The sequence below is a fragment of the Ambystoma mexicanum genome, chromosome 2p, assembly GCF_040938575.1.
Source record: "Ambystoma mexicanum isolate Mex_15411 chromosome 2p, UKY_AmexF1_1, whole genome shotgun sequence".
NCBI lineage: Eukaryota > Metazoa > Chordata > Amphibia > Caudata > Ambystomatidae > Ambystoma > Ambystoma mexicanum.
The window spans coordinates 914,887,436-914,914,944 of record NC_090923.1 but is presented as its reverse complement, the minus strand read 5'-3'; the positions used below and the strand labels follow the sequence as shown (position 1 = coordinate 914,914,944).

Below are 27,509 nucleotides of genomic sequence, written 5' to 3'. Positions count from 1 at the left end.
GGTCGCTGAGAAACCAGTTATAAAGGATCCGAAGGCAAGGCAGACAACATTCAAGAAGTATCAAACAGGTTACAGTGTGGTTTACATAGGCAGATTAGTTGAACAACCAGGTTTTAAGGGCTTTGCGGAAGGCCCAGAAGGAGCCTTCTGCTCTAAGAGCAGGTAGGAGGTAGTCCCACTGCTTAGCTGCATTGACAGAGAAGCTTGTGCATCCTGCTTTTGCATGTTTGAATTTTGGTTGCACAAGCCTGTGAGTAGGGGATTCGAGTGGGCCTAGAAGGTTGGGACATAGTGACTGTTTGCGCTAAGTATGGTGGGACTGACTTGGAGATGCATTTATGGGTGATAGCGAGTCTCTTAAAGGAGATTCTTTCTCTAATGGGGAGCCAATGGACCGCTCTACAGGCAATTGAGATGTGCTCTGAGTGGGGAATGTTAAGCGCCGAGCGAAGGGCATTATTTTGGATAGTCTGGAGTTTCTTTAGATTGCAAGATGAGGTACCGGTGAAAAGGACATTGCAGTAGTCTAGCCTGGCTCCCACCACTGAGCGGGCGATGGTTAGACCGTTGTCGTTGGTGAGGATGGGTCTGGCAGCATTAACGAGTTTAATGGAGTAGGCTGCCGCTGAAGAGATGCTGTTGACTAGGCGGGAGAGGGTAGAGTCAAAGTAAACTAGAGTTTTCACAGATGAAGAGACTGGCATCACCGATCCGTCAATGCTGACGGCTGAGTACAGAGGGTTCACAGTTTCTTTAGAGCCGAGGTGGAGCCAATGATGAGAAGTTCTGTTATCTTATCATTGAGGCAGAGTCCATGGGTGGCCCATCCAGGCTTGGCTGGTGGCATAGGTGGAACTTAATGTTACAGAATCAGCATGGTAGGATCATGAAAGGGGAAGGAGGATTTGCGTGTCGTCTGCATAGTTTGTGTAGGTGATACTGAGGGAGTCTAGGTGATCGAAGAGGGGCTTTGTGAAAATGTTGTAGAGCGTAGGGGACACGCAGGACCCTTGTGGCACCCCGCAGTTGATAGGGCAGGGTCCTGCACAGGCATTCTCCATGAAGACTTTCATAACTCTGCTTTCAAGGGTGGAGGCAATCCAGAAGGAGGCTGAAGATGTCAGATGTTGGCATAGTATGTTATGATCAACCAAGTCGAAGGCAGCGGACAGATCTAGGAGGAGAAGAACAAGTTACTCCCTTACCTTGTAAAGTTCTTTCGATGGGATGGTCCGACGACGTATTCCATATCAATGACAGGTAATGTCCACAGCTGTGCTGCTTCGGAAAATTTTCGGCGTCTGCGTCCTGCGCCGAGGACGTCGATGCGCCGTCCTCGAGGACCTCCTCCGACGGCCGACGTCACCCGATGTGATAAGTAGGACGCACGACGCCCGTAGCCTCAGTTGTAGTTTTTTCCCAAGAACGTGTGACAACAGTCTTTAGCCAGTCAGACACACAAGGCCTTGTGGTAACGTAAGCTGCAATCGCATAAGAAATTCTGCAGCGGGGAAGGTCGGGAGGGAGCGATATGGAATACGTTATCGGACCATCCCATCGAAAGAACGTTACAAGGTAAGAGAGTAACTTGTTCTTCGAGGGGATTGGGTCCTCCGACGTATTCCATATCAATGACAGACTCCCACAGCAGTACCAAAGCAAGGAGGTGGGAAAGGAATTTAGAAAACCAATTTAGCATGCCCAATTAAATTGCGGAATAAAGGACTGCCTTGCCAAAGGCCAGATCCTGCCCTCTGATGGAATCGAGGGAGTAGTGACGTACAAAAGTATGTACCGAAGCCCAGGTGGCGGCATCACAGATGTTGCGAATAGGAACACCCCTCTGTAGGGCAGTAGATGCAGCCATACCCCTGCTAGAATGGGCTCGCAAGCCAGCCGGAGGGTCCTTACCCGCCAAGCGGTAACACTCGGAGATAGCTAAAATAATCCAACGAGACAAAGTCTGTTTCGTCACAGCTTGTCCCAAACGCTTTCCAGCGTAACCAATGAAAAGTTGATCGTCCACTCTGACCCGGGACATGCGGGAAACATAAAAGCTTAACGCTCTCCTAGGATCAAGCCTATGGAGCCTCTCCTCTTCCTTACCAGGATGCGGAGGAGGATAGAACGCCGGAAGAACAACCTTCTGGCCCAAATGAAATTCCGAAACCACCATCGGAAGAAAGGAAGGACGAACTCTAAGGACAACCCTGTCCTTATGAAATACAGTGAAGGGTGGCTTAACAGAAAGTGCCTGTAACTCACTCACTCTGCGAGCGGAAGTAACCGCAACCAAAAACACAGTTTTCAGAGTTAACTCAAAGGGCAAGAGTGCAACGGCTCAAACGGAGCACCCATCAGGAACTTGAGAACAAGGTTCAAATCCCACCCGGGCACCAGGAAAGGTGACGGAGGGAACACATTAGTGAGCCCTTTGAGGAACTGAGAAATTAAAGGGATTTTAAAGTAAGAACACTCCTCAGACGAGCGCTTAAAGACGGACAGCGCCGCCAGGTAACCTTTAACGGTACCCACTTGCAGGCCCCTGTGGGCCAGAGAAAGCAAAAAAGACAGAACCATGGGAATGCCACATGCAAAAGGATCCACATTCTGAACCCTGCACCAGTCTCAGAACTTACGCCAACGGCAACGGTTACAGGGACTTAGTTGCCGGCCGTCGGGCCGAGAGCAACACCTCCATCACGTCTTCAGGGAGGTCCCAATCCCTATACCTTAACCATTCAGAAGCCAAGCGTGAAGGTTGAGGGATCTGACCTCTGGATGGAGAACCTGACCCCCCCCACCCCGTAAGAGCAGATCGTCTCGGTAGGGAAGACGACGTGGAGGGAAGATGGACAAGTCTAGAAGGTCCGGGTACCACGTCCTCCGGGCCCACGCCAGAGCAATGAGGATCATCCGGGAACCAAACCTCCGTTGCCTCCGCAGCACTTGTGGGATGACGGGGACTGGAGGAAACGCGTACAGCAGTGGGAATGACCACTCCACCACAAACGCGTCTCCTAAGGCTACTTTTGGAGGAAATTCCCACGAGCAGAACCACTCGCACTTCCGGTTGACACTGGAGGCGAAGAGATCCACTTGAGGGGTCTCCCAAAGGGCGAAGATCTCCAGGAGAATCTCCTGAGCCAACTCAACACTCGTGAGAGATCGTGCTCTGCCTGCTCAGAGCGTCCACCGTCACGTTTTCGTCTCCAGCCAGATGAACTACCGAGATCGAAACTTCCTGCTGGATTGCCCAGAACTCGAGCTGCATCGCCTCCCTGCACAGAGGAAGCGACCCTGCCCCCCCCCTTTTTGTTGAGGTAGTGCATGGCCACTGTGTTGTCAGTCAGTATCAGGACATTCTTTCCTTGCACAGTCGGCAGAAAAGCTTTCAGGGCGAACCTGACGGCCCTCAGCTCCAACAGATTGATATGGAGTCTGGACTCCGACGGAGACCAACGACCGCTGACTGTCAGCTCGTTGGCATGAGCTCCCCATCCCGTGAGGGATGCATCCATCACGATCGTCACCTCCGGCCAGGGAAGCCAAAACAGAGCCCCCTTAATCAAGTTGCCTTCGACGGCCCACCACAGAAGGTCCCGGGCGACCGAGGGAGGCACCTGAACCGGGTCTGACATCCTGCCGGAGGACTGCGACCATTGCATCTTGAGTGCCCACTGCAAAGATCTCATCCGCAGGCGAGCCTCTGGCACCTGAAGAATGCAGGATGCCATGAGGCCGAGCAACCTCAAGAACTCGAACGCTGGGAGAGTCTGGGCAATTTGAAACTTGTGCACCATCTGCTGAATGTGAAGAGCGCTCACCTGGGGAGGAAAACACTGCCCCAGGGATGTGTCGAGCACTGCTCCGATGTACTGGAGCCGCTGTGTTGCCGTCAAATGAGACTTCTTTAAATTGAGTGAGAAGCCCAGCCCATTGAGGGAGTGGCAGGTGACTGACAGGTGATCCAGAGCTTGCTCGGGAGAGCGCACCCTGATCAGCCAATCTTCCAGGTAGGGGTAGACGTGAATCCCCCCCTTCCCTGAGATACGCTGCCACCACCACCATGAGCTTGGTGAAAACCCTCGGGCGGAGGTCAATCCGAACGGCAGGACCCGAAACTGAAAGTGCGAGTCGCCAACCGCGAACCTCAGGTACTTCTTGTGCTTGGGATGGATCGGCACATGGAAGTAAGCATCCTTGAGGTCGAGAGACACCAACCAGTCCTGGAGTTGAAGGGCCTGGAGGACTTGAGAGAGAGTTACCATCTTGAACTTGTCCTTCCTGAGGAGTTTGTTCAAACCGCGCAAGTCCATGATGGGTCTCAATCCCCCGTCTTTCTTTGAAATCAAAAAATAAGGGGAGTACCATCCCTTGTTCCTCTCCGCTACAGGCACCAGTTCTATGGCGCCTTTCTCCAGCAGGGATTGAATTTCCTGCGCAAGGAGCGGATCTGGACTCTTCAAAGAGAGGCTTCCTGGTGGATTGTCGTGAGGCCTCTGCCGAAAGGGAAGACAGTAGCCGTGGGTTGTGATCTCCAGAACCCACACATCTGAAGTAATGGTGCGCCACTCTACAAGATGCTGCGCCAGCCTTCCCCCAACCGGCGAACCATGGGACATGGCCTCATGACTGAGTGGTAGCGGCTGCAGCGTTGCCTGAGGGTAAAGAGGCAAATGCCCGAGCGGCCTTGGCACCTCGAGTGCTTTGCTTTCCACCTCTGGCACTCCTACGGTTGCCCCTTTGACTGCTAGCTCCTCTCGTTCTACTGAAGGACGAGTAATAACGAAAGGAACCACCCCTCCAATGCTGTCCCCTAGGACGAAAAGGCGGAGGTTGCCTAACTGCCGCGCCCAACGATTTCGCAGCAGCCTTTTAGGTCTGCAACCTCTCAAGACTCTTGTCAGCCTTGCTGCCAAAAAGGTGTTCTCCGTCAAAGGGCATGTTGAGGAGCCGGGACTGCACATCAGGAGCAAATCCCTACTTCCGCAACCACGCAAACCTGCGTATTACGGTGCTCGCCGCCATGGACCGGCTGATGCAATCTGCCATGTCCAGACCCGACTGAACGGACTCACACATGGCGTCCTTGCCATCCTGGACCATAGCAAGGAAACCATCCCGTTCTTCCCCTTCGGGAATATGTTCAGCCGCTAATGCAACACAGTTCCACAGAGTGTGTGTGAAACGAGACAAGGCACAAACGGAGTTGGCCGCCTGAAGCGCCATACTCCCTGCCGAAAACACTTTCTTTGCCCAGCCATCGAAACGTTTGTCGTCCCTATCCAGAGGGATGGTAGGATACGACGCCTGTTTTGTCGGGGCCGTAGCCGCCTGCACCACCAAACTTTCCGGAGTGGGGTGCCTGGACACGTAGCCAGGGTTGCTACTGGCTGGACGGTATTTCCGCGACACAGACTTGCCCACAGCCGGAAGACTCTCCGGGGCAGTCCAAGTAGCCGCCACCCTTCTCTGTAGGGCCATGTGAAATGGCAGTACCGGGTCAGTGGGAGGACCGATATCCAGGATGTCAGTCATATCATCCTGCACAAATTCCCCTGGGGGAGCAGACCAGCCCATGTACTCGGTGACACGAGACATAAGGCGCCGATATGAAGAGTTAGCATGTGTGCCAGGCTCAGGCCTACAAAACTCCACCTCCGGAGAGGTGTCCAGTCCACTGGCATCATGCAGTGACTGCCTTAAGTCATCAAATTGGCTATGGCCCGAGAGGAGCTCATCCGGCACCGAAATCGGCACCATGGCCACATCCGAACCCTCCTCCACCTCTGAAATATATTCCAGGCGATGAGAGGCAGGAATCCGCGGGACCAAGCCATGCCTGACCTTGGCCAGAGCCTTCCGAGGGACATCCCCCATACCACGGGGTCCCTCCGACGCCACCGCCTCGAAAGGCATCGAGGGCGCCGAACAAGTCGGCGTCGACAAAAATGGCGTCGACGTCGAGCGAATCGGCGTCGACGAACCAAGTGGCGTCGATGAAAGCTGCAGCGCCGACAGTATCGGCGGCGTCGACAGTCCTCGACGCCGGAGCGCCGAGCGTGTCTCTCGATGACCTAGGTGCCGACAGCGTCGACGGCCCCCTCGAAGCCGGAGCCTCGAGAGAGGTCGTCGACCTCGGCGCCATAGGCATCGACGTCTTCCTCGAAGACGGCACAGGATCACGCGGTCTCCAGCGCGTCGAGGACCGGGACCTGGCATGGGCATGGCGAGAACGGCTACCCTTGTCCGAGCGGGACCTTTCCCACGAGCCGTGCCGACCACTCGAGCCCGAGGGCGAGCGAGTGGTGTCTCTCGACCGGTGCCGACCGACCCCACTTAGAGGCGCGGACGGACCGGTGCCCTGCGATTCTAAGATCGCCAGCATTTTCTTCCTGAAGGAAGCCCATTCCTCTGGTGTCGCTTGGAGGGAGGGGTAAGCTACCCGCCGACGGGCGGAGTCCTCGGAAGAGAACGGGGAAGGCGACGGAAGCCGACGCTTCCGGGAATGCCTCGAAGAGGCAGAGGAGTGGCGAGACCGACTCCTGGAAGGAGACCCACGCGACTCCCGACGACGCGGAGAGTCACCTCTCGAGTCACCTCTCGAGTCGTCCATAGAAAGCCCCGCAGACCTCGACTTCCAGGGCTTGGACACCCTACCTACCGACAGCTTCTTCTTGCGTTCCCGCAAGGCCTTGGCCGTGAGCGACTGACAGTCGACACAGTCGTCCGTGTCGTGGGCCTCCCCGAGGCACCAGAGGCAGGCGTCGTGCGAATCGGTGACCGACATCTTTGAACCACAGTCACCGCACTTCTTAAAGCCCGGACGTAGGGTGGAAGACGAGGTAGACATCGTATTCAGAAAGAAACCAATAACAAACAGAACTCCAAAGAGTCGAGGCGTACCGAGATTCATGAAGCGAACACGTTCGCGGAAAAAACGGAACTGAGGCTACGGGCGTCGTGCGTCCTACTTATCACATCGGGTGACGTCGCCCATCGGAAGAGGTCCTCGAGGACGGCGCATCGACGTCATCGGCGCAGGACGCAGACGCCGAAAATTTTCCGAAGCAGCACAGCTGTGGACATTACCTGTCATTGATATGGAATACGTCGGAGGACCCAATCCCCTCGAAGCAGGGTTAGCTTTTCCCTGGTCTCCAATATCATTCATCTGATTGTTCAGGTCTAAGTGCCGATTCCATGCTGTGTCCTGGACGGAAGCAAGATTGTTGCATACCAAGGATTTGGTTAGACTCAAGATGATGTTGAATTTGAAAATAGGCCGGCCTTTAGAGAATTTGGAGGAGGAAAGGAACCGTGGTGATGGGCCGGTAGTTGTTGCGCAAGGTCGGATCGAGGGTGGGGATTTCTTTTAGAACCGGGAGGACCCAGGCTTTCTTTAGGCAGGTTGGAACTAACCCAAAGTTGAATGAGGCGGTAATGAAAGCCGTGATGAACGGTGCTAATGTTTCAGCACAGTCTTTGACCAGAGCGGCTGGGGCGACATCACCTTTACAACGTTGTATTGTTTGGACAGGTTTCTGAATTGGAGTTTGGTGGCTTCCGGAGGGTTGATATTCCAGCAAGTTTCGGCAAGTCTTTTTCCGGTTCTGAGGGTGGCTAAATCGGGGGTATACCAGGAATTAGAGCAGATTATGGGTTTAGCTTTTTTTAGTACCATCGAGCGATGGAATCAATAGCATTGGTCAGAGTTTTGGAGTAAAAGTCTGCTTAAGTATGTGGGGTCGGTAGTATCAAGGATGTCAGGATTTAGGGCGCTGAGTCACGGGTGCGGGGGGCAGAGGCATTCTTCGATGAATTATTTTGAGCAGCGGGCCATGGTGGGTGGGAGAGACATGGTGGAAGGTTAGGCGTGTGGACCAGAGGGGAGCATGAAGGCGATGACATGATAGGCCGACCAAGGACAGGGCGAGTTGGCTTTAATGGATATGTGGCAGTTGTTGTCGGCTATCCAGTCAAGTGAGCGCCCCTTTTATGTGTTTAGGGTTGTGAATATGTAAAATGGAGGGAGGTGAGGGCATTTGCTAAGGAGCTAGCTGGCAGGTCAGATGGGTCGTTGAGGCCAAGGTTAAGATTGCCCAATATGATCACTTGTGAGGAGAGTTTAACGTTGTCACCTAAGATAAGGAGTAAGTCCTCCTCAAATGAGAGGACAGGACCCGGAGGGCGGTAGATGTGTACAAGGATGGTGTTCGTAGGGGATGTGGAGAGATTGATGGAGAGGATGTCGCAATTGTTGTTGAGTAGATTTGTCTGACGATCAGGTGGTCCTTGGCAATGAGCACAACGCCACTCCCTCTGGCATTAGATACATCGCTCCTGAGGATAGTGTAGACTGTGGGGATGGCAAGGGAGAGGGTCGGTCCAGAGGCCGTGTGGAGCCAGGTTTCTGTGTCTGCTAGTTTTTTTTAAAATATATATTTTTTTATTTATGGTTGTCAAAACCTTTGGTTATGTTGTACGACGTGACAAAATTTGTAATCGACTTAAAGAAAAAAAAATAGAAAAACCTTGCGTTCCATTGAAAAACTTCCTACAAGGGGATCTCAGTATTTTCCCACTCTATAAAAACCCATGTCCATTTCATCTGTTAACCACCCCCTATCTTCTTTTTTCCCACTTAACTACTTTGGGGCTTGTACTGTGGTGCATTTGTCATTCATTTCATACTTCCTTTCTGACAAAACCCTCCCTCTCTGACCCTCTAACCGGTTTAGGTTAAGGAATTTCAGGGCCTTCAATATTTCAAAACTTAGACAGCCTTGAAGCCCATGTTCCTTTGCATTCCATTAGCAGGAGATAAAGTGACTGGTTTGAAGGCGTAGCGCAGATGTTACACAGCTTGCTCGCTTGATCCACTTGTTTGCGTATGCTCAGTACCTCCCCAGTGGGGACAAGATTCAATCTTACCCTTAAAAAATTACTCCTGATCCTTTGATCTGGGTATTTTACCAAATACCGAGGCAAATCAACTTGCTTTTTTTCTGCTGCCAAAAATGCGTTTGGTGGAATTGAGCTTGGTACCTTGGCTATTGTCTCTATCCAATACAAGCATTCAAGATCACGCTTTACCCTCAGAGGATTGGTTATCAGGAATTCTATATTTAGAACTGTCTTTGCTAGAATAGATTTTACCTTTTCTTCGCGTGCATCAAGGTTATTTGCCGCCAAGTGATCATGGATGTCCAGGGCATGCGCGGGCAGAGAGCATACATTGATCAGGGCTAGGTTGAGGTACGGGGTGGTAGAGGTAGCTGCAGTGCAAGGCATATTATTACATTTCCTTAATACTTTGGAGGCAAAGGGTTGGGCGTGAGGAGGCAGCACACATGCAGTATTTAAAACATTACATTTCTGATTGGCATTGGTGGAGGTGGGCTGGGCATGAGGAGGGCAACACACATGCATCGTTTGAGTCAGTGGCAGTGGAGGACAGGTAAGTGGAGGACATTTCAGTAAGATATTGGGCGGGGCACAGAGAAAGGTAGTGTCACTGGATGTAGAAGAGTTGGGAGAAGTCTGAGCAAGAAGGCAAGCTTTGCTAAGTTTGCGTCGGCGTGTATTGCTGAGAAGCGTAGCATCGGTCCCACTAGGCAAGTGGGGCATCCTGAAGACGGGGGTAGAGCACTCATGAGACTTATTAGTGTAGATGGGTATTGGAATCACTTTGGACACTTGGTGTAGGGCACGACTTGACAGGCTAGAAGACGTAGTCATGTCAGCTGTGGGGGTGACCGGGCAAAAGCCCAGGGGCGCAATAGCAGGGGCAGGTGCATTGAGCGCGGGCCTGGGTGGTGCTGGACGGCGTCTTCTGAGGAGGCATTGGAAACGCACGGTGGATGAGCACGGTCAAGGACTCAGGGAGAGATGGTGCACCGATCTATACCTTAAGCGTTTGTTGCGACAAGAGGTGGTCATTGGTTTTGCCGCGCGGTGCGTGTAGGATACCGTATGGGCGGATAGGCGTGAGTTTCAGAGAAGGGGGGACAGCATGGAAACGGTGTTGTTAGGCTTGTGGAACCAGAGATGGTGGGTGGAGAAGTAGAGATAAGGCCCATGGAAACGGTACTCGAGGCCGCCGGCAAAAAAAAAGGCTAGGCAAGTTTTCATGGTATGCTGGAAAACTAGAAGACATCACTATGTTACGGCACAGAACTGGAAGTGCATGTACATACCTTGAGAATTATGGAAGCCGCCAAAGGCATCCAGGTCCCGGACAGGGCCAGAAAGGGATGGTCGATGGCCTTATGTGTGGGCCTTCATTAGGTCCGGCGAAGTCTGCCAGCTTAGAGGAAGTTCAGGCAGAAAAGGACCCGCTGACCAGTCAAAGCGCAGTGGAGGCAGGCATCTCAATGGGCCTACAGCTCCAGCAAAGAGGCTGGGGTGTTGGCCAAAGCCAAACACATACAACCTGAATCCTTCTGGGTAATGCAGCCTATGCGGTATGCAATCTAGACATCAAATCCTCTCCAGTCTCTCAAATAACTCCAACCAAAAGGTAGGGCAAGGTTGATTTTGATAACTAGAAGGTGATTGTACTTGGAAATACATTGTAGATGACAAGATAATTTGGCTAGCCAAGTGAACTTGAGGTCCTTCATTAATATGGCAGGCAAACTATACTTGTTAACCCAATACAAAAAAGTTTTAAATTTAAGAGATAACCCTGAAAAAGTTCATTGATCACAAAAGAAGGAAGCAAGAATTCCTACATGGGAAGGTAGGAAGAATATCACAAAAGTTAACAGAATCTGATAAGCCAACAGAAAGAGCCATTCTATTGAGTGCAGACATCAATAAGCAGACATTTTAGCCTAAACAATTAAGGACCATGCCCTAATCTGCATTAAAACCTAATGAGATGTATTTGAGGTTGGTGAAGGACAGGAACCCACTCACTTAAAACCACATATCTTGAACTCAATAATGGATTTGGACGCCATTAAGAAAGTAGCATGGAGTGACAGCTGATATTTGCAGCTGTGACAATAATTGAATAAAAACACCAAAAAATAAAAAGCCCAAATGACGAGTTAGGTCAATCCAAATTCCAAATCTTCTGAAGTATTTTGATTTATGACAAAATGAGTCTGCTTCATTAGAATGGCTGTTATGCACCATATGGTCTTCTGACTCTTAAATGGAAGGCTTTGCTCACAACACAAAATAAATTAACTAGAATAGGGTGTTCAGAGAAGAGGTTTGAAGATGTAGACTTGCAGGTGCACAGGGCAGGGCAAAAATCCCCCCAAAACACAAAAATGGGCGTGATTGTCAGCTGTTTTGTGCAGCATGTCCCTTCTGTCCTCCAGTGGATTGGTGTTCCTTCTTCAATTCCTTTGGTTAGATGAAGTTGTTTTTTTAAGAACTTTGTAGCGTTTTCTTGGGTCAAGCCAAGAATGTATGGCATACAGTCAAATAGTCAACATGGTATGTGGCATGTGAGCAAGGTGGAGAAGTGGCAGCTTGGTAAAATACTTAGGGGCGATGTGTTGTTCTGTGGTTTACAGCACCTAGTTACATACAGTCTGCCTGGATAGAGGGAATGCAGACCGTAGCTGGGACGCAAAAAATCATGACACCTCGTTAAAAAGCAAGTGCAATCAAACGTAAAAATGGGAAAAGACAACACTTTAAAACAGTCAGAAGCTCGACATATACACTTTTCTGGAGACAGACACGTTATCCTTATTTATATATATGTTGAACAATAAGTATTATGTATTACGTTAAAAAAGAACGTGCTACTACAAGTCTACTTTATAAAAACAAGAATAACATGTTTTTGCAAGTCTTCACCTTTTCTATACAAAGGGAAAAAACGTCACAAAGCTACATATATTAAATCAGGACTGTGTGCTAGGAAGCAATATTTTTTCGAAATCAAGCGGCTGAAGGCACACTTGGGTAAGCAGGTTTTTATTAAACCAGGAGCTGCTGATAGTTCGAATTAATTCATTACCTTTCAGTCAGATGTTTTAATAGGTAGAAATGGTTGTTTTAAATCACCTTGATGTGACAATTTAGCTAGCTATGTGCAACTGGCCATAGGTACTCGCCACAAATGCAAAGAAAAAAGCCCAAGCGCTCATATACTTTCTAGACCAATCTTTTCATATAGGGGACGACTGCCACCTATATAACCAAACACTCAAATCTGAAGAAATTAATCTCTGAAAAGAAAAGAATGAATAATTATCCACAAGATAAACCCACATCTTCCCAATACTAGAGAAGTGTGTACACATTAACACTTCACAGATGTAATCCTCATCGTAAAAGAAAAAGGCAACCCGTCCCAACTAACTACACTAAACTTGCAAAGCCTTAAAGGATAGCTCCCAACTTTCTAAGAGCAGACCCGAGGATCGAACCTGTGTTGCTCCGCATCATCTTGTTTCACAAGGCGAGCGCAATAGCCCCTGAGCTATCCTCCCGAGACATTGGAATTAAGTTTTCCTTGGGCCTCTCCTAAATCACGAAAGCTTCTACACCTTAGAACCTACTATGTGTCAAACTATGTAATGCAGAACTCTCTAGCTGTCCCATATGCATCCTCCTAACCTAGGCACACGCTCTTTGGTTGCACAGGGAACCCTACAGAACACAGAGTCAATAATAGGACACACTTCAGAAGCAAAACGCGTCATACAGCCATGCCGAGCCACACAAGAGCTCAGCACTGAGGGACGCAAGAGCATGGAGAAGTGCCAGAGGCTTTACTTTGTATGGCAGCGAAAGGTAGTGGAGCTGGTGAAAAGCAAATTCCCTGTGCACTATGGACGGCACACTGCTAAGAGCAATTTTGCTGTATACGCAGGATTAAATAGCATGCAAGCTGTTTTGTATTGTGTTTACTGCCAGTCTTGTAGTTACACGGTGTGTAAACAGCTTTTTATATAAATGAAACAAACGTCACTCATGAAGAACGAAAGGCACAGAGGATTTTTCTAGGATTCAACTTGCAAATCTACAATTTCACACGGATTGTTATATGCATAGCAACCCACAATAACTGTACTTGTGCTTTTCATGCTATGATTGTACAATTAACACTTCTTTGCCTTCTTTGTTTTTTTAATCAGGGAGAGGCAAACAGGCAGGTCAGTGATCTAATGTTACGTTATCTTATGTAGCGTAAAGTCTGTGCTATTGGAGCCATGGCACCCAACGATGCCTTCTATGCTACTTAACTGATATCTGGAATGTGTCATCCCAGTCCAATGTTAAATACCATACCCAAAGTTGAACTATCACCCCCAATGGGAATTGGCATGGCCACCGTTTTGTGAAATTTGGTAGCCTACTAGTAGATGTGCGTTTCGGGCCTGATGCAAAATGCCTTGACATTAGACAGAGGCATACATGATCTATAGCCTGAAATAAAGGTCAACATATAAAAGGATTTGATATGGCTTAGGCGTTTGCGCTATACAGAAATTTATTTGAGCGGTGTTCTCAACTCACTTTATTCAATGGAATGAGGATGGACAAGAGAATTGAGATGAAAAGATACTGTGGACACATCCAAACAGAAGCTACCAAAAGACATATGGAAAGCCATCACACTGTATCCCTCCTCACCAATTAACCAAGCCCAAATAAGTTAAGCTATATAGGCACATTTCAGCCTGCTTGTTATCTGGAAAGCCTAGTTTACCCACTGATTTATGAAATGATTTGCTGTAAGTCTACAAAAACAAGTCACTTTTTAAACATATAGTGTATGCATTTCTAAGTCCTTATGAAAGTTAACTGCATAGGTGCACGGTCCCATCAGTCACAGAGCACTCCCTGCACTCAATCACAGCTTGTTCATTGTTCTTCGATGTGATCCTCCTTACTGGAGAGCAGTGCGCCTCTGAATGAGTGACCTCAATGGGTTTACTCTTTATGCTCAAACAATCTTAGTCCTTTCTCTAGAATGATGTATCAAAAGGGGTCAAGGAATATTTGATCTCAAGATGCATTCGATTTCAGCACTTTCTCTGGAGAGGATCACTTAAAGGAAGAGCTATGGTAGCTGCCCCTGCCACTATGCTCATTCAGGTATTTTTACAATGAGTTCTAGATATGAAAGTGCTATGCAGTTACTCAAATCTTGAGGACTATGAACCAGGGTAGGAGTAGATTAGTTTAATCCCCATATCATCTTAAAGTGTACACCTCAATGCAAGTCCATGCTTGCTCACTTCTTGATCTAGTTATACCAAATGTAAGAACATTCTTTGTGGGGAGAAAAATGCTAAGTCCCCTCCCACTGAATTAAGTACACTTTACCATAAACAGCTATGACACACATTGAAAAAAGATAAAGGATCACCACTGTTAAATAGCCTGGTCGCTCACATGGGGCTTCAATACAGTTTTCAAGAGCAGACTTAGAATTATGATCTTTACAATTCAATGTCCTTTCTAAGTCCTTTAGTGGCCGACAAAGTGAAAGTCCCTGCCAGACTGCACAAAAGGGCTGTTTCCAAGTTCTTCTGCACTCTAAGGAAGTGTACAGTCTCAGATTAGCGTTTTGGTTGTAGTTACAGTGCAACTAGTTCCGTGATGAGCTGTTCCGTGATGAGCTATCTTGGACCTCACATCACCAGGATACTGGGCTTTGCTACGTTGGCTCTTTCATATCTTGGAGCTCTGGGCATGGTAGAACCTCAAAATCCTCCATCTTGTACTGGTTCGGAAACATGCTGTTTGCAATGAGGCTGCCAGTGCTAGGCTGAATAGCGTCAATGTTCATGGGAACATTCAGCGCTGGGAATTCACCAAAATGTAAAAGTTGCTGGGGCTGTACACAGTCTGTAAAGTAGTTTTCAAAGGATTCTGGTAAATCCACTGTTGAAAGAGTATGATCAGAACTTGTCCAGTCTGGAAAATAGACGCCGCTTCGATCAGAGAAATCGGAGATATCTCCCAAAATACATTCTGAAAGGTCTTGGTTCATATTGCTTTGAGGAAAGTCCGAGTCAACCGCAAGTACACATGAATGCAAAGGCACTGTAAACAAGGAAATAAAATGTAATTAAGTCAGGGACAATAATCCATATAATATTAAAGAAAGGTAGCCATGCATTTACACCTTAAGTCCAGAGAACATAAAACAATGCATGAAGATGAAATAAATGTAACAACCACTGGGATGACAATGGATGCTTCGTTCACAGGAAGTTTCAAATTATTCGAGATTCCCCAAGCTAGGTCAGCAGATCAAGCTTAGATAAAAAAAAGGTTTGACCTATTTCAAACTCAATTAAGTGGAGAAGCAGATAGCTGGAGGAGATACAGTCCAGACAACAGGAGAGTTGGAGGTGAAACCAGCAGACAGGCGGATAATAACCCAAGAGAAAGAAGTGTAACATCAAAGTAGAAGTCAGAACAGGAAGGTTGCAGTGGCACAGACCATTGGAGGAGGCCGAGAGACACTGTTAGGCAGAATTCTCATTTATGTGCTAATTTCCTTCAACCCTAAGAGACCCCCAGCTCTTTTGTTGGACTTTAGTACTTTTTAATCCTGGAGTCGGTGAGTGCTTTTTCTCACTCATGTGTTTTGATCTGATTTGGATTAACGGTTTCCTTTGTTTTTGGAGTTTGACAAACTCCACAGTCATCTACTTTTTGTACTGTGACACAGCACCCTCAGTGCCACAGAGAAATCCTTTAGACTTCATAAGGTTTAAATACCTTTTCTTGGGTGAACTACAGTTCCCAAGAATAGTAAAGTGAAATTGACTTTACTTACCCTTTTTCTTTGTAGGTCCAGCACACCCCATCTTATGTGGAGTGCTGGGGGGTTACTTAGTATCCCCTTTTCCTACCTACTCATGTTACATTTTTAATGTTACCCTCACTACTTTAAATGTCTGGTGGTAGTGGTTTGATGTTCTCACCATTGTGCTTTTCTACGACAGGCTGAATCCTCAGCTGCAGTATAGCACCCATGGGTGACCATTTTGTCAAAATGGCCCTGGTCGTATTTTTTCGCCATTTTCGGTTTGTGAGGACTTTCTTGGGTTTTACTCTGCACGCCAAACCAGGTTTGAGCCCTTTGTTTTTTTGCCTTTGGTGGGCTTCAGTACTGAATCCCGCCTCTGGCTCCATTGTGTCTGGAAGAGCAGGAAGTGAGGGAGGTGGCCGAAACTGCCCTGTCCTTCGTCTCTAGGGAAACCGAATGCACTCAGTCCTGATTGGCTGGCTGGCTGTCCTTGCAGGATAGCCACCCTGCTGTTTGAGTGACAGCTAAGCTGTGTATGAATGGGAGCAACATGCTTAAAAGGCGAGGGTTTTGGGACTAGAGGCAGAGTCGACCACTGGGAAGAACAACCCGACTAAGACACTGTGAACGAAGCTTGCTGCATCCTCCTGAACCGTTGAACTGCCCAGTGAAGCCCTGCTGCTGTGCTGAAACTCCTTTTTCTGATCAACATGAGAAGCTCCGTAAGGGACGACTTTTTCCGTTGGGTTAGGTGGACCAACTAACCCCCAGACGAACTCTGTTGGAAGACCTTCCCTGACTGGCTGTACTTCTTTGCTGCTGCAGGAACCGAGCGCCAGGGGTCAAGACATCCAAAGTCGAGTGCAACGTCTGTAAGCTGGCCAAAAGCTCCAGAAGCTCCTCAGGACCCTCCAGAAGCAGAACGACCAGAGGTCGCGTCACTTCACCAGAGTGTAGGACTCAAGGAGTGAAGGAAGCCCAACCGGTGTCCAAGATCCACGGTGGTGCTGTTTACCGAGCGCTGAAATCGTGAAGTGCTGCTGAACCGAAAAGAGCCTTTAGCTGCTGCCAATAATTGAATTGCTGCCGCAGGAGTCCCCAGACGTCCTCCCTCTTGTCCCCATGACTGAGGCCCAGGAACACAGGATCTGCATCGCTGCAACCAGACAGGAGCCAGCTGGACCCTCTTATAACCAATGGTATTGTTCTGACTTGGGGTACGTACCTCAGTGTCTGTAGCTTGCTCTTCTCAGTTGAGACTTGCAGTTGCTGCTTTTCTAGAGTTGATTTCAGTTCTAACTTTCACAAGTGTAACAGCTTGTTACCCTAAAGTGATTTTTCTTCAACACACTCTCTAACTTTGTCCAAGACTTTTACTATCGTAGAAGTGCCTCAGCTCCATAGACTTTGCTCCAATTGACTTTGGCTGTCCTGTCTCCCTGGAGACTATTCTATTCCATTTCACTTTGATTCCTGCTGTCCCTCATAGGTGATGCATTGGTTTTAAACTTGCTGGGAAAGGTTTTTTTATCTAGACTTCATTGGAAGATTTAAAGTACTCACATGCTCTGGGAACCTATTTAACCTTTTTCCTTTCTCTAACATTTAACCTTTTTCCTTTCTCTAACCTTTCCTTTTTGCAAACCTCAGAATTTGCAAAGCGTACTAGTGATATATAAATGCAATTACTGTCCTAGTTAGTGAAGTCACCTCAGGGTGTAGGAAGTGTGTATGAAACATCTCTATAGAGTATCTATTAGCTTTGTGTTGTTTCTGAACATGTATTTTGAAATGCATTTGATTGCTGCATATATTGCCCCTTTTCAAAGAATGCTTAATTAAAAACTATTGTTAAATAAATAATTATTTTAACTACAAACCTTGAGTGTAAGTGTTACTTGGATATTTGTATTGTTGGATTTCATTGCTACAGCTCTAATTTACCCCTCTTGAGATAAGCCTGGCTGCTCAGTCACACTACCAACTTGTGTAGTACAGACCTATACCAATAGGCGGGTTACCTAATCCCAAGAGGACATGGGTTGTGTAGTCTCCCACAGGGTTACTACATCAATTCTTGCCCAACAGACACACAGGGATAGTACTGCAGGGGTAGAGAGGATGAAGGGCCAGATACAAAGTTACTCATCCAGCATCAGAAAACTAGGGACCCATCTTTTATGGCGTCTCTCCCCGACATGTTGCCATACCCCATCAACTTGAAGGACTATTGAGCTGGGTTAGTCATTGCGGTTCGGGACACCGGAAGTCCACAACAAATAGAAATGCCAAAAAGGGGTTGGAATCCCTTAGACCAGTAATCGCTGAAGATCCATCAGGATGAAGGAGATCCTCTGAACCTTTAAAGTCCTGCAACATCTTGAAGAACTCTGGTAACTGAAAGGCTAGGGAGGCCCAAACAAGATGGACAATTTAGGACTGTTCTCCCTCCTCGTTTGAAAACAGTTTATGTTAAGATTGTTAGATTTAATTTAGTTATGCTTACACATTACATTTTGGTAAAAATGTAAGTTCTACTGTGGTAAGATGAATTGTGCACTTTAGGGTGATTAAACTCTAGTTTTGTCATGCCATATTTTTTGGTCCCATTCACGGTTTTTGACAAGTCACAGAACAATAATGTACTTTGAGGTGTCCTGGTACGGTCCACGCCTGTTGCCCAAGTTAATTATGCTAAAGTAAAGTCAGGAGCTGTTGGCAAAGTAGAAAGTAGTAAGTAGTATGATGCAGCAGTGCCAAAGTCTGTTCGGCCTTTCAGTTACCAGAGTTTGACACAGGAAGAGAGGAACCTTTCCTGCCTTAAGTAAACATTTTAAAGCAGACTCTAGTGATTCCACTTCGTTTGTAAGTCATGTTTATTCCCTTCTTTTTAGTGACCTTTAGATTTGTATTTCCATTGGGAAAGCCTGAACCTCAAGAACGGAAAGAATCCAACAGGGCTGAATTAGCCACTCGCAAATAACAAAGGACAAACGGAGAGCTTGGAGTATCCTGAGCAACTTTATTATGAATAAACAATACAGGGGTAACCCAAGAGCAAAAGCAGGGCTGGAGACTAAGTAGTGGAGAAGGTATTGTAGCACGCACAGGGTGGTCTAGGCAGAGTAGCAGAGAAACAATACTTGTGCGTTTTCCACTGATTTGGGTAGATGGTTTACAGCAGCAAGGGAGAAGGATGCAAGTGTGTCAGGAATGTCACATCACTTAATGGGTTGAACAGAAGTGGACATCTATATGTAACCTACATGGTAGTAAATTAGCTTCCACAGTAAATATTTATTGCAAAATTGATGTAAACGGCAAGACACCGAATCAAAGATCAGTAAGACAGACAGGTCTGTTTTTTATAGTGTGAAATGGGCTGAAAATTACCTGGGGCACTTCTGAAAGTTAGTGGCTGTCCAATTAACTTCGCTTTCCCCAAGCCTTAAGAATAGCACACATGGTGAGAATTGGGGGAAACTAACATGCTTTGGCCACGGAAACATATCGATTCATGCAAAACAATGTTCTTGTTTTCAGACTATGGTAGTGCGTGTGTTTTTTTCCACCGTAGAATTCCTCAACTGCTCTATACCTACAAATATCATTGCACACGGATCAGGCTTAAAGATACTGCAATGAAAAAAAACAGTACTTCAGTTTTATTTTCTTTATTTTGTTGGATATATTGAAATTCCCTTTTCAAAAAAACAAATGTTAGCAGCAGGCGTGAGTGCACCACGCTGCACCAGACCCCTCTCAACTAGCTGGGACTTAAGGAAGGGTTCAAGGAGAGTGACGCCTAAATGGAGAAGGCAATAAGAGCTGTAGAAGTGACAGCTTGACTAGCAACCAGTGCTGAAGAAGTGTAAAAAAAATCAGCAAACCTGTGATACTGCAGAGAACATTTTGATGTAGTATTGCTTAAGGTATGCCTGGACTTGTTGACCAAATCATTTCTAACTGCTCAACATAGGGACTACTGTAATCCTAGACCACAGTCCCCCTTTCCCCCATAATAGGTGATATACAACTGTTTCTTCCCAGAGGAGCCGAATTGGTTAGCGTGCATGTCGAGCACACCAAGCTACGACTAATCATCTGGCTCCCCTTTTCAGTCATGTATAAACTGGGACATGGTGGTACTGCAGCCATATTTATATTGTTGCGGGGATGAGGATATGGTCGCATGTAAAAAAGGGACTATGAACTAGGAGTAAAGTAGTCAAAACCTTGAGCAAAATGTTGTTACCTACCTGTAAATTTACTTCTACAGCACTATCACAGATCCACATGCTTGTTTAAAATCGTCCTCAAAGTCAAAATGGGAACACTGCTCCCCCCGCAATTTTTCCAATACGTTCTCTGCATAGTAACCTTGACATCAAAAGTCTTCCGTTTAACCTCCTAACTGCAGAGGATCAGATATCTCATCCTCCGCGCTCAGTTCCCAGCGCAGAGGACGAGATCTCATCCTCCGCACTGTTTACCTTTGGAGGGGAGTGGGGGGATCGCTGCCCCTGTTGCAATGGCGATCCTCCCGACCCCCAGGCAATGAAGGGGAGGACTTCCCCCTTCCGTGCCTGGGGGACAGCCTTTATGACGTTGGTGCACGCTACGTGCGCCGACGTCACCAGGAAGTGAAATTGGCATGCTGAAGCCTTTTGGGCATTTTTCACCCGATTTTCTTGTGGGAGGGCACGTTGGTAAAGGGGAGACCCACAAGCAATCCTCGACCAGCAATCGCCACCCTTGAGAAGCAGAAGGGAGCACTAGGTCACCAGGGAAAGGATTTTGGGGGTGGCCACCGGGCCAAACCACCCCCACCCCTGAAAATTGCCAAGTTGTTTTGCCTTCTTTGGGGGAAAAGTGGTGTTTTGCACCGATTTGCCCCCAAGGAAGGCAAAACATTCCACTACATTGTTAGTGGCTAATCTGGGGGCATCAGGGGGCTGGCCCAGTGCCTGGTGGCCAGCCCTCTCAGGAATCCCCCACAGAGGGGCAGATCCTTTCCGCTTCCCTAGTGGGGCAGAATTGAGTGTGTGGCCCCATTTTGAAACCTCTGGGAAGCAGAAAGGATCATTTGGCAACCAGGGAAAGGATTTTGGGGTTGGAGGCTGTTTGACCAGTTGTCTATCGTAGCACCCCGGCCATCCTGGATCTCTGGTCAGGCCATGTTAGAGCTTTTCCCTCTGGGGACGGATGGAGACCCTGCCGCGGCTCCCTGGGACCACCTCTGGGTATGGTCGACCAAAATGGGAGACAGGCAGCCAAGGCCGGGGACATCACCCCCGACCCAGAGGATCTCTGACCAGGCCGTATTACAGCTTTGCAGCGAGGCAGACGACTAAAGCCGAGAGCAGCGCACACAGCCGTCCTAGAGCTCTGGCTGGGCTGCGTTACAGCCTGTCCCTCCGGGGAGGGGTGAGGACCCAGTCGGGGCACCCTGGGACCACCACTAAGCTGGCGGACCGTCGACCCACGTGCAAGGCAGACACCCAAGGCCAGGGCTAGCACCCCTGACCGTCCTGAAGCTCTAGGTGCGATGCGTTACAGTTTTCCCTCTGTGGAGGTATGGGTACCCTGACAGGGCTCCCCGGGACCACCGCCGAGCTTGGGGACAGTCGACCCAAATGGGAGACAGGCACCCAAGGCTGGGAACTTCAATCCTGACTGTCCTGGAGCTCTGGCCAGGCCGTGTTACAGCTCTGCCCTCTGGGCTGGGACTGGAACCCTGCCGGCCATCCCCGGAATCACTGCTGAGCTGGAGGACCATCGACCCACGTGCAAGACAGACGCCCAAGGCCAGTGGCAGCACCCCAGCTGTCCTAGTGCTAGAGCTTTTCCCCCAGGGGAGGGATGGGGACCCTTCCGGGGCTCCCTCGGACCGCTGCTGGGCTTGGGGATGGTCGACTCACATGGGAGACAGGTGCCCATGGCTGGGGACATCGCCCCGACCGCCTTGGAGAACTGGGCGAGCCGTTTTACAGTTTTTCCCTCAGTGCTGGGACAGGGACCCCAGCAGGCCTCCCCATGACCGCCGCTGGGCTCGGGCCTGGTCAACCCTTTTCTTTTCTGCCCAGGTAAGCGCACCTAGACACGTGGAGTCTGCTTTTTGTCTGGACATGTGTGTGAACATGGGACAGCAGGGACATGTGGTGTTTTGCAATCATTTCAGTCATTTCCCAGTGGGAAATGTGGGAAAATTGTCTGTTTTGTCACATTTCCAACTTTGCAGTGCATTCTGGGCACGTAATTCTAGCGCGATTCACACAAGTGATGCTTCTTTGGATTCACACAGGTGTCTTCTTTTCAGAAATACATGGGGTTCCCCGTTTTCCTTGGTTGCTGCGACACCGCAGGCCCAAATCTGTGGGTTGTACAGAAGGCAAAAAACACTATAAATTTCGTCTTCCCAGGGCTTTTGGTGTACCAGTGGTTTAGCCTTTTCCCTTTGTGACCAGGTCAGTGCACCCAACCGCGAGGTACTATTTTCATCAGGACACCTGTGGGAATGTGGGAAGGCATGTGTTGTTGCCTCTTTTTTTCCAGTGGTTTCCTGGTTGCAAATGTCTCAAAATTGTGTTTTTCCCTACATTTTTAACTTTGCTGGGCATTCTGGGTAATAAATTGTAGTGCAACACATGCAAGTGAGACCTCTGGATTCCCACGGGCGTCTTCAGAAATGCATGGGGTTCCCAGTTTTCCTTGGTGGCTGCGACATCCTAGACCCAAATGTGTGGGGTTTCCACAAGGCCAAATTCAGTCTTCCCCAGGGCGATTGGTGTACCAGTGGTTTAGCCTTTTCCCTTTGTGTCAAGGTTAGGGCACCCACACATCTGAGATACCATTTCTATCGGGACACCTGTGGGAATGTGGGAAGGTAGGACATGTGTTTTCTCTTCGTTGTGATAATTTTTACATACATTTCCTACACAACCCTTTAATTTCCCAAATATAACTTACATTTAGTCGCTGCTTTAGGCACTGTATGCTTTTGTGACCTGCGCAAATTACGTACCCTTCAAAAAGATCAGCCTGGGCTCTTTCAAAAAAAGGTATGCTTGGCATTCTACACCACATTGGTTTTTGTTATTTTCAAATGCCAAGTACGTCAGTTTAGGCCATCAGCATAAAAATAAACTGTGTACCATGGCTCGGTTTTTGGCTCGTAGTGTTGCTTGTTTTGTGAAACATTAAGAAAAATGTGCGATTTCCTAATTAGAAGAGTCCGAGGAATGTGGTGGTGCATTACTAAATATTCATGGAAGCCATTACCTTACAAGTGCAAATATGTCCAGAACATACTTTTTATTCTGTAACTTTTCAATTTTTTGCCAAACTATTGGAATTATGGGTACATAGTTGCTGCCTCACCTGCGCAAATGACCCCTTGCTGAACTTGGAATTTGATCTACATTTCAGAAATGTATGCTTTTCTGTGCTCCCGTTCTACATTTCAGAAATGTATGCTTTTCTGTGCTCCCGTTGAGCTTCCCTACTCTCCTCTGCCATTCCGTGGAAGCATGTCCTACTTAAAAAAAAAAATTAAATGAAAAGAAACGGGAAAAATCGCCCGCCTACCACAAAACTGAAGGTACACTTACAAGAGATTTTTTTTTTCTTTCCACTCATCCAGTTCTTGAAAGCTTGAACAATACCAAATTCCCAACTGCAAACCTTTTGTTCCTAGCTCTTACAAGACAAAAACCACAGGCTTCTTTGTACATCATTTTGTTGGCATTTTCTGAAAAAAACACATTTGGTCACTCCCCTACAGCAAAACACGAATCCTTGGTGGCGTTATGACTGCCTACATGTGGGAAGAAAAGGGTGCTTATTTGGCCAGGATATCACTTGTAACAAAAAAAGTTACAAGTGATTGAATGCCGACATACCAAAAAATCCAAAAAAGGGCTCAGCACTGGGAGGGAAAACCCTCAGCAGTTATGGGGTTACAATGATAATGAGTTGTTTAATATATATAGCGCCTTAATCCAAAGCGCTTTACAGAGCACATAGTCGCATACAATATCACCCAACCGAAATTGGTACTCATTTATCGACCTCGGAAGGATGAAAGGCTGATTTGGCCTTGCGAGGATTCAAACCTGCGACCTGCAGATCACGCTCAGAACGCAGCAGCGAGCGCTTACCCTTACCGGCATGCCATTATCTTACAAGCCTGTTTCTTTCTACAACCATTAGGGCGTGTACCCTCTGCAATCACCTTGCACAGCCACAGCCCTGAAAGGATAACGTCTCACACCTAAGATTTGAACTGCACATCGTTTGTAATGTATTCTCAAGTGGAGCTTAGCTCTGTGATCATTTGGTCAAGATGAATAGAGAGAAAGGAACAAGTTACTTACCTGTAACTATTGTTCTCCAGCATGAGTCTGGCATGGATTCACATGCTCATGAATATTCCCTGTCGTCCGGCTGGGAATCCTCAGAAAAAGAAAAACAGTTTCACTTTCACCTACAAACTGTATTTCTCTTTTAAACCAACCACTGTCATCTGGGTCATACTGCCCCCATCCAATGACAGCCCTCTCCCTAAAGTGGCAGTATGACCAAGAAGAGACGCAGAGGGGTTGGAGGGAGGGTACGCTTGTGACTCCATGCCAGACCCATGCTGGAGAACAATAGTTACTGGTAAGTAACTTGTGCCTTCTCCAGCATGGGGTCTGCCATGGATTCACATGCTCATGAATAGCGACTACATAGCAGTACAACATTACACAACCACAGGAGGTGGCAGGGCTCAACAGAAGCAATTAACTCTTACCTCTGGAACAGACTCACCTCAAGTGAACAGGTTGCGTAGCACTGCTTGGCCGACTCTTGACTCCTCCCTGGAATCCCTGTTGACACAGTAGAACTTCATGAAGGTGTGCGTGGACCTCCACATAGCAGCCATGCAGATGTCCAGCAGGGGCATACCAAACAGGAACGCCGTAGTCGCAGCGATCGCGCTCGTGGAGTGGGCCCTCGGACGGCCGGGCAACTGTCGGTTCGCAACCGATCACAGTGCATGATGCAGCTGGAGAGCCACCTTTAAATGGAAGCATTGGACAAGGCCTTCCCATGGTTCAGAGGACCAAAGTTCACAAACAGGTCTTCCCGAAAACACTTTGTGCGCGTCAAGTACAATTTCAAAGAGCAAGAATGTCCAGCAAGTGCAAGGGCCTTTCAGCCAGTGACGAAGGCTTCAGGAAAAAAACAGGCAACACCAAAGGCTCGTTGAGGTGGAATTCCGATGGAACTTTCGACATGAAACAGGGGTGCATTCGCAGAACCACCCTCGATTCGTGGAAAGTCAGGTATGGTTGCTTACAGGATAAGGCCTGGATCTCACCCGCCCTCCTATCAGAGGTGATGGCCACAAGGAAAGTCGTTTTCCATGAGTGGAACTTGAGAGGGGCCTGATGCATAGGCTCGAAGCGGGCACCGATGAGCCTTGTTAGAACAACGTTCAGTTCCCACTCCAGGGCAGGAGCCTTCACCAGCAGGAAAGATCGAAGGAGTCCTTTGAGGAACTCCTTGACTAATCCATCAGACCAAAGTGAAGTCATTCCTGGAGACCTGGTGTAGCGGGAGATAGCCACCAGATGTACCTTGATAGAGGTGTGCACCAGTCCTGCCTTGGCCAAGGATAGCAAGTATGGAAGAATCTGTGGGACTGTCACCCTCAGAGGGGTAATCTTCTGAGCATGGTACCACATAGCGAAATGCTTCCACTTGTGACCATAGCACTTCAAAGTCGACGATGCCCTGGCCTTGGCGAGGACCTCTCTTCAGTCAGCAGGCAACTCATATCCTCCAAACTCTAGGGCTGCAGGAGTCAATCCCTCAGGTTCAGCGATCATGGGTTGTGATGAAGGATTGCGCCTCCTTCTCTGGTGAGAAGATCCAAAACTAATGGCAGCTTGAACGGAGGCGACGCTGACAGGCTGAGAAGGTTCGGATACCAAATCTGCCTCGGCCACACCGGGGCGATGAGTATCATCCTGCATTGGCGCTGTATGTTGATGACTCATAGCAGGATAGGCAACGGAGGAAGCGCGTACAGAAACGTCCCTTCCCACAGGAAGGAGAACGTGTCCCCCAGGCTCCTCGGTTGGTGGAATCTGCCAGAGTTCGCCTCTGTCGCAAACATATCGATCTGGGGCTTGCCCCACTTGGTGAAGATGCAGTCCACCTGGTCCTGCCGAAGTTCTCACTCGTGGCAAGAGCGCAATTCCCTGCTGAGGGAGTCTGCAATGGTGTTCTTGACTCCCACTAGGTGAAGAGGGAGAAGGAACATCTCTTGTCCGACGGCCCAGCGCCACAAGTCCTGCACTTCCTTGAAGAGCGCTGGGGATCGAGTGCCCGCCGGTTTCCTGATGTAGAACATGGTGGTGGTGTTGTCCGTGAAGATCCTCACCACCTTGCCCTTCAGAGACGGAAAGAACGATTTGAGGGCCCAGAACACTGGCAGCAGTTCCAGGATGCTGATATGGAGATCCTTCTCCTTTGGCAGCCACATGTGCAGACGTCCGGTGTGGGCTCCGAAGTCTTCCAGGGAAGCATCCGTGCTGACCATCTCCTGGTATGGAGGGTTTTGAAACCCTGTGCGATGTTGGAGCAGACCACTATCACCCAACGGAACTCCTCGTCAAGTGGGATCTTGTCCGCGAAGCTTCCGGACACCAGGAACTTCTAAAAAGGTCACATCTGCAACATGCAGAGCCGGATTAGATAGATGCAGGATGACATCATGCCAAGAAAACGACTTAATGGTCCGCAGCGTGGCTGTCTTCAATGACAACAACCGATGCACCTTCCCTTGAATGGCCGCTACCTTTCCTCCGAGGGTGACGCCAGGCAGGACAAGTTATTCAGTCTGTCTCCTAGGAACAGCGCATTCTGCGATGGTGTTGAGCAGACTTTGGATAGTTGATGGAGAATCCCAGATCATTCAGTAGCTAGACGGTCAGCTCCATGTAACCAACGGCCAACTCCCGCGAGGGGGCTCGGATGAGTCAGTCGTCGAGGTACGGGTAAGCGTGTATGCTCCGTAGACAGATGGGCCATCACCGGTGCCAGGCATTCTGTGAACACTCTGGGGCCGACTTCAATACGAAAGGCAGAGCCTTGAACTAGTAGTGCTGACCTTGCACTACGAAACGCAGAAACTTCCGATGTTTCTTGTGAATGGTTATGTGGAAATAGGCGTCCTCCAGGTCCAGCAACGTCAATAAGTCTTCCTCCAGTTGGCCGGGCGCGTGCTGCAACATGACCATCCTGAACTTTTGGGACTTAAAGTATTTTTTGAGACATTGCAGGTCTAGGATGGGCCTCCAGCACCCCCTGTCTTCTTTCTGACCAGAAAGTATCTGGAATAGACTCCGGAGCCGTTGGGGAACTAGCTCTATCGCCCCTTTTTGCAGCATGGCCCTTACCTCTTCCAGGAGCTGAGGGATGTGCTGTTCCTGACGGGTAATAGGAGGGATCCACGGACACCTGCGTTGGAACTCCAGGGTGTGTCCCTGGGCGAGAGTGTTCAGCACCCATTCGTCAGTGGTGATCTTCCACTTGTTGACCAACTTTGTCAGCCGGCTGCCCACCCGGGTGCACTTGTGGGGGCTCAACGTCCCGCCATTTGAGGCCTGTTTCGGAGCCGGCGTCCTGTCCTGCGGGCGATGGCGATGCTGTCCTCCGCTACCGTAGGCCTGGGAACAGCCTCTATAACTTCCTGAGCTGTGGATCTGAGGGC

At 48.6% G+C, this 27,509-nt stretch overlaps 1 protein-coding gene across 2 annotated transcripts in view; it reads right to left on the bottom strand.

The window, feature by feature from the left end:
* Nucleotides 1–11,930: 11,930 nt before the first annotated feature.
* The window catches only part of RELB (RELB proto-oncogene, NF-kB subunit), a 738,804-nt gene continuing 723,225 nt past the window's right edge, over nt 11,931–27,509 (bottom strand). For both annotated transcript variants that reach the window (XM_069644627.1, XM_069644628.1), the window contains one exon: nt 11,931–15,030. In XM_069644627.1, the coding sequence (XP_069500728.1) occupies nt 14,642–15,030 (389 nt within the window). In that variant the 3' untranslated portion in view covers nt 11,931–14,641. The remainder of the gene's footprint in view (nt 15,031–27,509) is intronic.